The sequence below is a fragment of the Ascaphus truei genome, chromosome 8, assembly GCF_040206685.1.
Source record: "Ascaphus truei isolate aAscTru1 chromosome 8, aAscTru1.hap1, whole genome shotgun sequence".
Classification (NCBI taxonomy): Eukaryota; Metazoa; Chordata; class Amphibia; order Anura; family Ascaphidae; genus Ascaphus; species Ascaphus truei.
The window spans coordinates 2,651,054-2,665,097 of record NC_134490.1 but is presented as its reverse complement, the minus strand read 5'-3'; the positions used below and the strand labels follow the sequence as shown (position 1 = coordinate 2,665,097).

Genomic DNA, 14,044 nt, shown 5'->3' with positions numbered 1-14,044 from the left:
AATTTTAAATACACCTCCACGATAAAGAGCTGTTGCTCGAAACGCGTCGGTGTGGGCTCTCCTGCCCCAATATGTTGCTTTTTTATATGATCCAATAAATGTGATCATTTTTTCATTATGGGTACACTCTCTGTCTGACTAATTTCTACCTGCTTGGAAGCAGTGTTCGGTTTTAATTCTTCTCATGATCCTTTTTGGGGCAATCCACAATTCACCCCGGGACTCTCCTGAAGGGCATTTGGGGCCTGACCCACGGTGGGTATCACTAGAGGACTTGATATCCCAGACTGGAATGAATGCCTTTGCAGAACGGAGAGGCCGGGGCCTGCTGCCCTCCGAGCGGTTACAGCACCTTGGTTAACAGACCCGCAATGAAACACAAAAGGCCGGATTATACAAATGATTGTTTTTATTTTTTTTTCTAATGACAACATAAAGAAACAAGGCTGAATCAGAGCGGCGAAGTGAGAACATTCGCGGTGTTCCAGGCTCTCAGGTCAGGCCCGTGCCACTTATTATACGGGCTGCCCATTTAAGCCCTTTGCTGCTGGTGTACACCGCTTGCTATTGTAGGCCTCACTCGCAGCAAGAGATCGATTACCTGCAAACAAAATATCCCAAGCACACGAGTGGCCCGCGTTCCACTCACTCTGCTCTGCCTTTAACAAAAGTCTTTGGCTTAACTAATACATTTGCATGGGTGAAAAGAAAGGCATTATGGTATTTTCCGTTGAACTATGACAGCCCAGCCCCACAGTGTAAACTAGAAGTGTGCGCAAGAGAAAAGCGTGTTTGGGTAAAGATGATGCGTTCGTGGGCACCAGCTGTTCCATTCACGCCACAGGACTTAACCAATGAAATCATCATCTCTAACCAACTCCTGGTTCACTTTCTCGTGGCAATTCCTATGTTGAGCTGGTGAGACCCCCTCAATTAAGGGAAGGGTGTTGGAAGAGCAGAATGTAGAAGGCAACTTATGTTAAAACATTCTTGCATGAAGTCTTATTGCGGGCTGAAGATGAATCTCATCCTCCTGTATGTACCTGTGCAGAAGCAGGGAGCTCCTAGGGGTGCACGCTAAGCAGTGAATGCAACGCTATTACATCAAACACTGAAGGCGCTTTCAATCTTTCTCCCCATCGCGTGAAAAGTGCCCAGATGTTAGTGTGTTAAGAACGAGGAACAAACACCTGGGAAATGTTTGTCGTTCAACAGGTCGCTTGTGTACAGACGGACTCTCAACCAATTACCTCAAAATGGTGGCGTTTCCTGCTTCTTTATAACGCACGCCCAATAATACTAGTGACCAGTAATAACAAGTAGTGATACAAAAGTCATCACTGGAGACCAGGGGTGGGCAACTCCAGTCCTCAAAGGGCCATCAACAGGTCAGGTTTTTGGGATATCCATGCTTCAGCACAGGTGGTGCACTCGAAGACTGAGCTATCTATGCTGAAGCAGGAATGTCCTGAACGCCTGACCTGTTGGTGGCCCTTGAGGATTGGAGTTTCCCACCCCTGGTATAGACGTTTTTTTAAACACAAACCATCAGGTATGAGGAGGAGCGTCGTCTGAACAGATCTAAGCGGCTGCAGATTTGCGTTCAGCAGCTTCTGTATATTTTCCCCTCTCCGGGCAGAGTAAGAATAGCCTGTAAAAGCCGTTAAGGAAGGGGCTTGAATTCGGCATTAGAGCCTGCGAAGGCAGCTGTGCACACATGATACATTCATATCCTTGCCCCCCCTACTCAAAAGGACACTTCATCTGGATATTGCCAACAGCAGAAGTCTTATTTATCCACACAGGGTGAGAAATCAGGTGCCAGGACCGCTCCGAACCCAAACTCGGCCAAAGCACCAACAGAGAAAAGCATGTGTCAAAAAGAAAAAATAGCTTAGTGTTTTATACTTCAAAGTGATGCCTGAGAGAGATAATACCCCAGGGCGTGCTCAGCGGAATATCAAAGCAGCAGTGAGTGATAAACAGGGGCCGATTTCAGAAACCGTAACGCCAGCATAGGGACCAGTCCCCGTCCCCCCCCCCCCCGCCCCCAGAGCAGAGAGAGAACACTAATTCTACGCCTTCATTAGGAAACCCATTAACATTTGTTCAGGCCATTATATTGAATAGTTTGGGGGGGGGGGGGGGGGAAGAGGATATGTATTCTGGAGCCGGTAACAAATACAGTATAGTGATTTAAGCAGCGTGCTGATGGAAGCGTCTGCAACATATCGCGGCAACAAAGTTCAAAAAAATAAAAACGGCTAATGATTTTGAGGCTCACTTAGCCAGCAACTGGGACGTTATTTGTCATCTGTTGATATGAAAAAATACAAAGTATTAGTGTGCTTTGTACATAAGGGAGGCGGCTGCGCGGCGCCCAGGCCGGAGTTACTGGTACCATGGTGTTTTCCGAGCCCAACGCAGAGCGAAGCCGGCGTCCGTCCGAATTTTAATAGACGCAGCCTCGGCCTCTCTGACCGTCTCTTTCACGGACTGCATCAGGTTCTGCGCATTATGGACGAGCATTTCTGTCGCCTGAGAGAGAGAGAGAGAGAGAGAGCGAACGCGAGCAGGCGTTACAGGACTTGCACAGTAACAGATGAGGGGGCTTTGCTCTCCCTATTAGGTGTTTTACTTGCTGTCTCAAACATGTTCTTGTATACAATGTAAAAATTCCTATATACCTCCAACACAGGGGTGCGCAACTCCAGTGGCCACTAACAGGTCAGGTTTTACGGATGTCCCTGCTTCAGCACAGGCAGTACCGTCAATGACTGAGCCACTGATTTTGCTACCTGTGCTGAAGCAGGGATATTCTGGAACCCTGACCTGTAGGTGGCCCTTGAGGACTGGAGTTGCCCACCCCTGTGCCAACATCATAAATAAAAATGCACCACTGCCAGATATACACACCTCTCCCCTCATGTCCATCAATATACTGATACGGAATACATACGCTCGCTATTCTTACATACAAATAATATAACCCCCATAAAACAGCAATATTGCCGCACAGGATATACACACTCCCATATCCATCAATACATCCCATATCCATCAATACATCCCATATCCATCAATACAGGATATACACAATCCCATCTCCACCAAAATTCCATACACAAAGCATACCCCCAATATCATGTAATACCCCATACAGTAAGCATACCCCAATACCATGCAATACCCCACACACATAGCATACCCCAATATCATTCAATACCCCATACACAAAGCATACCCCCAATATCATGTAATACCCCATACACAAAGCATACCCCCAATATCATGTAATACCCCATACAGTAAGCATACCCCAATACCTTGCAATACCCCACACACATAGCATACCCCAATATCATTCAATACCCCATACACAAAGCATACCCCCAATATCATGTAATACCCCATACACGAAGCATACCCCAATATCATGTAATACCCCATACAGGAAGCATACCCCAATACCATGCAATACCCCATACAGGAAGCATACCCCAATACCCCATACCCCAATACCATGCAATACCCCACACACATAGCATACCCCAATATCATGTAATACCCCATACAGGGAGCATGTCCCCTCAATACCTATAATTACCCCAGTACATGACACCCCCCCCCCCCCACACACACAGGATGAATACATAGACAGTCCGATGCATGTCATATTCTGACCCCCATCCGTCCCCCACCGCTCACCTGCTCAGACTCCTCTTCACTAATGTTGGTCCTTCCCAGCATCGTCGCCTTGACCGTGCTGAGGATCTTTAGCTGGGTGCTGATGGTGGGGATTCTCTCGCACACCTGCAGGGAGCAGGGGAACCGGTTAGGGGAATCTGGCCCAGTTACATCAATGTGCGCCAGCGACAGAAGTACGAAGCCGCTTCTTCACCAATCCGTCCAATGTCGCACGTCCATTTATTTATTTTATTAACATCTTCCCCCACAGTAACAGTCTAACGTATTGCGATCATGTGTAACACAGGCGCAGCCGCGGGGGGAAAAAGCAAAATGCCACGGCTTGGGGGGACACGGGTCGGGGGGGGGGGGCAGAAGACGGGTCAGGGAGGGGGGGAGAAGACGGGTCAGGGAGGGGGGGGGGGGAGACCAGTTCAGGGAGGGGAGAAGACGGGTCAGGGAAGGGGGGGGAGAAGACGGGTCAGGGAAGGAGGGGGGGGAGAAGACGGGTCAGGGAATGTCCGGCATCTTTAAATGTCCAGCGTGGGACTTTGCGTCAAAGCGGCGACCACAGAACTCGGGAGTGGCGGTCACGCGTGACTCCGATTTAGATTTAAAGACTAAGATTTTGGGGTCGGAGCACGCGTGGCAAAATGTCAAGTGCAGACCGGCCCGGCCGCAATTTGTAGCGGCGGCAGACGTACCATTCTGTCTGCCGCCGCTACTGTCTGTCTGTCTGTCTGGTACACAACATATCGGCTACTTCTGTTTATCCGTTTTCTTTAACGAGGCCGCCATAAATTACTTTGCAAACACAAGACAGGGCTGGAGAGCAAAGCCAACAATCTTAGCTGGACCTTTGTGAGGCCTGGCAAACAGTACTATCACCACGAGACATTAGATAAAGATTGGAAACATCTCCAAAGCTTTTGTTAAACGTGGAAATGTTACACGTTTCAGACTACTTACTACTACTTTACAAATATTTACACTCGTTTGATTTAACCCGATCAACATCAGCTCGATTTACCAATAAATCATGCCCTTATCATTAACTTAATTCTTTTCCGTTCTGAAGAAATGCAACTTGTCATTTATATTTAAGGAAAGAAAAGAAGCCAAATCTTTGCTACAGTCGGACTATTTTAAAGTAGATTGTTGAATTATTTACAGAAGGTTTTGGGGCCTGTGGCCATCTTTCTACGGAAGATTTTGACCTTCTACCTGGGAGTTCCCCTGGACACAGGTCACGGTCATTAGTGCACCAATGACCACGTCCTTTCCTCCCTCCGTGGCTGGTCTCACCTGCAGCAGGTTGGTTCGGATCCGCTTATCCGTGCACTGCTTCGCCACCTCCTTGGCGAGCCGGGTCACCTCGTCCGAGGCCTTGGCGATGTCCTTGGCGCACTGGATCAGGGCGCGCTTGTTCCCGCTGCCCCCTCTCACCAGCCGAGACATCTCCGCCATCAGCAGCGCCATGCGCTTCGCCGCCCCGATTATGTCATTACCCTGCGGGGGAGGAGGGGAGCCAGGCGGGCGATGCCAGCGTGAGACACACAGGCGCGGAGCAGCCACCCACCATGAATAATTAACCCCTTCTCTGCTGGAAAGCGTTGCTCAGAGTTATTTTGGGTGAGGAATTAAATATATAATTGGGGGGGGGGGGGGGAATCTGCGTCTCAATCTATGATTTCTGCCGAAATTCTTACTTTGTAGTTTTTGTTTTTTTAACTGCAGCACTGTGTTTGCTTACACTTGTTTTATTAGTTTTACCTGAGTATTAAAAGAGTTAATAAAATTGATGTTAGAAAAACATTTAATTTAAAAAATAACGTTCTTTAAAAAAAAAAAAAAAAAAGTTTTAAAAATACATATTCGCTATAAAAAGAAACATCGAACCTCCCGGTTTCCGGCGCTTTCCGCGAGTATTTGTTGGGAGGACGTCCTACAAAAAGCTGGGATCTCCAAGGGCCAAAATAAAACCCATGAAATGCAACTACATTTCCAACGAGTTACCGCAATATACCGATATGATGGGAATATTGCGATAAGAATTAACGATAAGCCAATACGGACGCGTTTGTTACCGCGACATTGCGGTCAGTCCGCTGTGGGGGTCCTGGGTATTTTAGGGACAGCAAATAACATGGGGTACAAGATGCCCAGCTACCGATGTAAGTGGGGTTCAGTGCCCCTCCTTCCCCAGAGTATCAGGGTGTCCAGGGGGTACCCCCTTAGCACCTTAATACCATCACAATTGCTTGTGTCATTTTTCCTATGAACAGATCTCTATCTCAATATATTCCTTAATATGGTCCCTGTGATCCGGCCTTTGTTAGCACGCCCAGCTCTGTCTCCGTGCAATGTTACCAGTTTGTAGTTAAACATGTGCTGCTCTTTGCTAGAACTCTATCCTGACGCGAGTCGTCGGTACCGACGGGCCTTTAATAAACATTTCTAGGACTGGACAGGTCTCATTTCATTCTTCTGTTCTTTCTGGGTCAGATCTTTCACCTCTTATTTATATTTCAAAACAGGATTTGTTTTCCCCCCAAAAAAGAGCCATTAACATTAAATAAGGACAGTGGGTATTGCTCGAGACAAAAAAACCTTCTGCCATTGTGATGATGTAGGATACCGTCACAGCTTCTGCCACAAGGCTCAGGAATCAAAGGGTTAATTCAGAATAACGCTGTTAAAAGGGCCCAGAAACAAGATAGTAACCCTCCAGCGCCAGACAGACCTGCATACTGCACAGCAATGGTCTCTTCAGCACTGAAGGGGTTAACCTGTGGTAATAAACACTGCAGATGGAAGACCACAGAGGCAGGAGTGCAGGGTTATGGGTGCTGGATAAACAGAGATAGCTGTACAAATAACACACACACACACGTCTTCAATGCAAGGCAGACCCTCCCTGTGCCCCCCCTGCCAGACCCAACACTGCACCGTGGGTTAGTAATGTCCAACAGCGGTTTCATGCAGCAGGAACATTCCCACAGTTAGTAAGTACTCAAACTCACAAGGAAGAATGTCACAGGGAGTCAAAACCGGGTCACCGGGAGTCAAAACCGGGTCACCAGGATTTCAGAGGAGGCTCCAGGCAGAGCGACAAAACGTGCCGGGCATCACCAAAAGGGGAAAGCAATTAAATACCGTTAATTAAAGTGCATGACGGTATTACAGAGCAATGAGGGCACCGCAGCGCGCACCCCAACGCCCGGAGGAATGGGAGGAACGCAGGTTATTAGGAATATACGCGTTCTGCGCTCGTATAAAAAGGAACGGGCTTTATTTCATATAAAGTCTATAATGTTATGAAAGTCCCCCCGGGCTTTACACAAAAACACAGAGCATGACAATCGCTTTTCCCAGCAAGCTGCATGAAGTTGGCGTTAGTCGCTGCTGTGCTAGAGACATGAGAAGTTGGCACTGAAAACCCGGCATCTTCAAAGGTTTTAAATGATCAATTGCTTTCTCTTTTAGCTCCCAACATTGTTGTTTTGCCTGTAGTCTTCAGTTAATAACACCCAAACACTTCCCCCACCCCCACCCCCCACCCCCTTACCTCCCAGAAACCATCACCAAGTTATTGCAAAGGACAGAAAGTTTGGATATTACAGCGTTATAACCCTTAATATTAGACAGATGTGATCAGACGGAGAGAGTTAGATTGGGAACTACCTTGGGGCAGGGATTCACGGTGCCTGTATTCTGCAAGGCGCAGAACTAACGAAGAAACATTATTATTAGGGGTATGGGAGAGGCACCGAGACAATGGTACAGGCGGTCCTCGGTTATCCAGCGGAACCCGTTCTGGAAGTAACGTTGGATAGTGAAACCACGTTAATCAGTAGCGGTGAGCATTGGATAACGCATACAGGCGTCAAAAAACGGCCTTTCGGGTGGCATTGTAAAGTTAAACGTTGGATAACGAGGACTACCTATAGTTTCATGCACGGCAGGGCATTGAGGCAGGAGGTTCTGATCAGCAGAGATCGGCAGGGCATTGGGGCAGACCTCAGGATGCCAGCAGGAGGTTCTGATCAGCAGAGATCGGCAGGGCATTGGGGCAGGAGGTTCTGATCAGCAGAGATCGGCAGGGCATTGAGGCAGACCTCAGGATGCCAGCAGGAGGTTCTGATCAGCAGAGATCGGCAGGGCATTGGGGCAGGAGGTTCTGATCAGCAGAGATCGGCAGGGCATTGGGGCAGACCTCAGGATGCCAGCAGGAGGTACTGATCAGCAGAGATCGGCAGGGCATTGGGGCAGGAGGTTCTGATCAGCAGAGATCGGCAGGGCATTGAGGCAGGAGGTTCTGATCAGCAGAGATCGGCAGGGCATTGAGGCAGGAGGTTCTGATCAGCAGAGATCGGCAGGGCATTGAGGCAGGAGGTTCTGATCAGCAGAGATCGGCAGGGCATTGAGGCAGGAGGTTCTGATCAGCAGAGATCGGCAGGGCATTGGGGCAGGAGGTTCTGATCAGCAGAGATCGGCAGGGCATTGGGGCAGGAGGTTCTGATCAGCAGAGATCGGCAGGGCATTGAGGCAGACCTCAGGATGCCAGCAGGAGGTTCTGATCAGCAGAGATCGGCAGGGCATTGAGGCAGGAGGTTCTGATCAGCAGAGATCGGCAGGGCATTGAGGCAGGAGGTTCTGATCAGCAGAGATCGGCAGGGCATTGAGGCAGGAGGTTCTGATCAGCAGAGATCGGCAGGGCATTGAGGCAGGAGGTTCTGATCAGCAGAGATCGGCAGGGCATTGGGGCAGGAGGTTCTGATCAGCAGAGATCGGCAGGGCATTGAGGCAGGAGGTTCTGATCAGCAGAGATCGGCAGGGCATTGAGGCAGGAGGTTCTGATCAGCAGAGATCGGCAGGGCATTGAGGCAGGAGGTTCTGATCAGCAGAGATCGGCAGGGCATTGAGGCAGGAGGTTCTGATCAGCAGAGATCGGCAGGGCATTGGGGCAGACCTCACGATGCCAGCAGGAGGTTCTGATCAGCAGAGATCGGCAGGGCATTGGGGCAGGAGGTTCTGATCAGCAGAGATCGGCAGGGCATTGAGGCAGGAGGTTCTGATCAGCAGAGATCGGCAGGGCATTGAGGCAGACCTCACGATGCCAGCAGGAGGTTCTGATAAGTGGAGATCTCATGGCTACGTATCCAGGCTGGAAGTACACAACTTTACGACCCAGAACTAAACCACAATCTTGTGGCAGGATTTGACTCCTAAACACAATACTCAAACTTTGGCTTCTCAGGCTGAGTAGATAAGGAAGGGATACTGCAGGAGTTGTGTTACCATAACCCTACACATACAGGACCCATCGGAGATGTTCTGCTGGTAGCATAGACTAGAGAATACTGCACCGGATATATAAGGCTTCTGGCGAATTAGAACCCCCAACCCCTGCATATTAAGGTTTGTGAATAATAACAGGGATTATATTACAGGGTCAGGGTAACATTAAGCAATGCGGCTTCCTATGGTAACCCGCGGTCACCCTGGTATGAAGACAGACTCCATGGGCCATATGGTCAGCATCTGTATGACTGTATCAACATGTAACACTGTTACAAAAGGTGTCTGCCCCACACCCCATCACCTCCCCAGGGGCATTCTGCAACCTGTACAAGAGGTTTACAAAAACCACCCACCCAACCCCAGCCACGGACAAGACACTCTTCCTTTAAAAACACAGCCATTCCAAGCCATGCTTCTGTTCCAGTGGAAGCCAACGCTATCCGCAAACTGTGACGTGACAAGAGCAGCAAACGGCACGAGATTCCTCGGCACTCCTCCATTCTCTTCCAACGGCTCGTCAATACCTCCATGGCAGCTAGGGGTAGCTGTTTGGTCTTGCTGAACTAGGCTACAGCTTCCTCTAGCCGATGAGTCATGGTAAACATTGCCTTTTACCAAGCCAGGAGTGGCCAACTCCAGTCCTCAAGGGCCACCAACAGGTCAGGTTTGAAGGATACCCCAGCTTCAGCACAGGTGGCTTAGTCAACACCTGTGCAGAAGCAGGGATACCCTTAAAACCTGGCCCGTTGGTGTCCCTTGAGGACTGGAGTTGGCCGCTCCTGTACTAAGCCTTACAAAGTATCATTTCATGGAGCCCCCCGTCCTGAAAATGACCATCAATACGGAGTATGATTCCACACTCCCAACCTGTGTAACGGGGACAGGGGCCCCCAAAGACATTGGGTTCATTCAATAACTGCAGCTACTGCCCCACGCTCACAATCTTTACAGAACCCTGTAGCACAGAGAAGGTTTCTCCTGGTCCTTACTAAAAGACGTGTCAGCAACAGGCTTAAAACCAGCACTTCCAAAAAGTAGTGCTTTTGTGCCCGGTTTGGAAGGGATCTAAATTTATTGACCATGGGGCCAAAGCCCGTTAGACTGTATGGTACAAAGATTTAAGCCCCATCTTATCTTGTAAGCAGAAAACAGGGTAGTTCCTTTCGAAAATAAAAGCCCCATATTCTTTAAATGATATGTATGTTTTGTAAATAAAAGAAATAGAAATAGTGGCGCACACAGAACCACCTGGTACCGGCGCCGTTCCAACATTGAGCTGGATATTTTAGAAAGAAAGAGCCTTGAGGTTGGAAGTGTATGGTGATACTACTGTACACTGCGGCATGTTCATTTCCAGGGGGGGGGGGGGAGGGTTGGAGGTCAAGCCCCCCTTCCCCCTCAGAGCATGAAATGTGCACCATTGCAATATTGTTCCAAATATACATATACACAACACAAACACAAGCCGGTATCCATAGACTGCTGAAGCCATTCCCAGGTCTGCAGACACAAGCCGGCATGAGGTAACACAAGGCACTCAGCGAGACTGGCAGCCCGGTTCAGAAGGGCGCAAACCGTGTCACGGGTGGAGGAGGGTGGGATGCACACGGCACGGTGGAGGATGCATGTTTGGTAACCGTTGAGTACCTTACTGGACCATTTGGTGGCCTCCCGATGCAAAGACTGAGCGGCGGCCAGCATGGGCTGGTTTACAGGCTGCCCCTCGGGTACTAAGAGCAGCTCTGGCTCATAATCATCTTCAATGTCAGAGGAGAGGGCGAATTCCAATGACGCCTCCTCCTCCTCTTCCTCACGCTCCTGCTCTACCTCAGACACAACGGCTTCTCTACCCTGCGGGGCAGTGGGAGCAGGGCTTCCGGGTGACTGGGGGGGAGGAGGGGGTTGGAGAGATAAGGGGGAAACAGTTAGTACCAAAAGCAGAGGTGGGACGGGGGCCGGAGCAGCGGCTGCCAAACACCTGAAAGCACCAGAAGCCAAAGCGCTTGTGTTGGTGTGAGTGGGACACTGGGTGTTCTGCGACCTTTCCGATACATTGTTACAGTTGGCAGACGATACAACGTAGCAGTGAAACGGGGAGTAGATTTACCCTTCAGTAATCCAACAAGGGAAATCCAGTTCGGGATCCTCATGTCTTCCGAGGTGGAAACTATCCCCTTTTGGGGTTCCTTATAACCTAAAGTTAGAGGGCTCAAACACCGCTGGCTTTACATTAAACTGGACTGACAGCGCCTTCCCACACAGACATCAGTGACCATTAGGAGGGAAACTGCATGTCTATGACAAAGTGTCCGTGATGGGGGAAACGCATAGTTCCTTGAAAGATTAGTGTATGCAAGGTACAGCCTCACAGAAGAGGTGCCTCTGTTGTGTCTGACCAGGTCAGCCCGGACATGTCCCTTTGCTGTGTCACACCGTGTCACTGCTGTGTTATTCAGTTCAAACAAACCAAACTCTGCTATGATGCGCAAAGCATCAGCGCACACTCACCCCATATCCGCTGTACAGGGAAATACTAAACCCCCTACAATGTCTCAGAGCCCATGGGAGTGGTCCGGTGGTGACCGCGCCGCATATGTAGGGGCAGAATCCCAGGTCAACCTCTTGTGACCTTGAGAAAATCAGATATTGGAAGGAGCCAATAGTGCGTATACAATGGGATGTCCTCCGCCCAGTGCTATGTAACGGGATCAGCACACCGCTTATAGAGTATTAAACTAACTCATCCACACAATAAAATTACAGTCATGTCATAAACCATCCAACACTCTTCCCATCAGAGCAATGACAGGGCGTACAGCACTGTCACACTGTCACCTCTAAAGAGAGGGACTTGTTACTCACATAGCTCCCATCAGCCCGTTGCTGCTAGCAGCCTGCAGAATGGTTATCTACTAACATATGTACAGACTCCATAATATTCAACAAATCCAACGTGTTCTGTACTGTGCCCTTAACTCCAGAAACGCTCAGAAGTTTGAGAAAGTGTGCTGTGTGTTTAATCAGCTGGGCATTTTAAAGATGGCTGCCCCCAATCATGAGCAGGCACTGGATCTTTTCCATGTTTCCTTTGCTTGTAATGGCTTCAGCGCTTAGTGCTTTGTACAGGCGAGGCACGGAGACAGTTCTCCGCTCTCCTATCTCTGTAGTGATACTATGCTCGGGAGCTGCATCTTATACGCCTGCCTATCCATTAGTGGGTTAACATTCCCAAGCGGTTAAACATGCTCCTCTCTATTACACTCATCTCCACCTCTCTATTACACTCCTCTCCATCCTCTCTCCAGTTAGAAGTCCCTCACGTTTCCACTCCTTCCTTTTACCCCACGTAATCATCCACCCTGTCTCTTTCCCACCCCCTCATCCCTCACTGCTCTTTCCCCCTCTGTTACTTTATCTCCATTTCCCTTCACCCTCACTCCCTTCACCCTCACTCCCTTCCTCCCATCTTCTCCAGACTGCTTGTTCCCCTCCCCGCGTTCTCCTTCTCCCCCCCCCCCCCCCCACACGTTACCTTGCTGGACCACTTGCGAGCCTCATCGTGGAGCTGTCGTGCAGCGACCATTATGGGCTGGTTCACCTCCCCCACTTTCAGCTCGGGGAAGTCCTCGTCCTTCTCATCCGGGGGTGGGGGTCTGGGTGGAGGCACCTCCCCCTCGGGCAGCGGGGGCTTTGGAGGAGCAGCCTCATCTGTTAGCTGAGCGGGAAAAGAAAAAGGCATGTTAGATCGCAAGCATTCGCACCGGAACGCACGCCTAGCAGCGCCTGGATCCCTGGTCTTCGGCTTGTAGCTGTATCTCCATACTGTGTCCCTACACAGGCGGTCCTCGTTATCCAGCGGAACCCGTCCTGGAAGTAGCGTTGGATAGTGAAACCGTTGTAAAGCGAGTCCCATGTTAATCAGTGGCGGTGAGCGCTGGATAACGCATTCCGGCGTCGGATAACGGCCCTTAGGGTGGCATTGTAACGCGTTGGATATGCCATTCGTTGTAAAGTGAAGCGTTGGATAGCGAGGACCACCTGTATGGTGCCCTTATGCTGTATCTGTATCCCTATATGATGCCCTTATGCAGTGTCTGTATTCCTATATGATGCCCTTATGCTGTATCTGTATCCCTATATGATGCCCTTATGCAGTGTCTGTATTCCTATATGTTGTCGCGTGTGCGATTATAGCAGTGGCTGGTAAAAAGTCCCGAGGAAGTGTAGCAGCAGGGACCGCGTCACACAGTCAGAACTTTGGGCAGACAAGGGACTGCCCCTGTAACGGTTAAGCTGCCTTATTGCAGAACTATATCCTGCCCCGTCCTAACCATCACCACGAGGATCAGTACTCTGCTGCTAGGGAGGGGTGCGGTACTTACCCGCAGGTGCTCCAGGTCAGGGGGAGGAGGGGGGAAGTCTGGCTCGGGGGGCTGGAACGCTTCCCTCACTTTGGCCACCGCTCCCAGAATCCTGTACCCCGACTCCAGGAATCCCTTCTGCAAAGCTGAACATGGGACAGTTACTCCTCTGCTATAAATCCGTGTGCAATCAGCACACGCCTGCCCTCATCTATCCATCTCCTTCACGGTGCCAGGGGCCCCGGCTATGGGACATACTGCCCTTCCGCGTCATGTGAACGCTCCTGGAGAGAGCGCACGATACGCGGGCCCCAGATACCGGAAATGGAACCATCGCCGGGGTCAGTCCAATCAACCCCAAGAAAACAAGTGATCATGACGTAGCGGATACATCATAAAGGCACTGCAGCAGTTACATGATTAATAATAAAACATAGAAACAGTTACCCATTCTACTTCTAGGGAGAAAGAGCGGCTCAATGAGTAAAGACACTGACTGAGGGGAAACTGGTTCAATTCCCGGTGTCGGCTCCTTGTGACCTTGGGCAAGTCACTTTATCTCCCTGTGCCTCAGGCACCAAAAACATAGATTGTAAGCTCCACAGGGCAGGGACCTGTGCCTGCAAAATGCCTCTGTAAAGCGCTACGTATAACTAGCAGCGCTATACAAGAACATGCTGTTATTAGTCTTC

General features: G+C 49.9%; 1 protein-coding gene across 2 annotated transcripts in view; it reads right to left on the bottom strand.

The window, feature by feature from the left end:
• Positions 1-391: 391 nt before the first annotated feature.
• Positions 392-14,044, bottom strand: part of VCL (vinculin) — a 53,410-nt gene continuing 39,757 nt past the window's right edge. Inside the window, exons 17-22 of one of the 2 annotated variants that reach the window (XM_075610315.1) lie at positions 13,374-13,498; positions 12,524-12,706; positions 10,639-10,875; positions 4,993-5,196; positions 3,709-3,813; positions 392-2,538 (exon numbers count right to left, since the gene is read on the bottom strand). In XM_075610315.1, coding sequence (XP_075466430.1) covers positions 2,392-2,538; positions 3,709-3,813; positions 4,993-5,196; positions 10,639-10,875; positions 12,524-12,706; positions 13,374-13,498 — 1,001 coding nt within the window. In that variant the 3' untranslated portion in view covers positions 392-2,391. The remainder of the gene's footprint in view (positions 2,539-3,708; positions 3,814-4,992; positions 5,197-10,638; positions 10,876-12,523; positions 12,707-13,373; positions 13,499-14,044) is intronic. The other variant, XM_075610316.1, reaches the window with a different exon arrangement.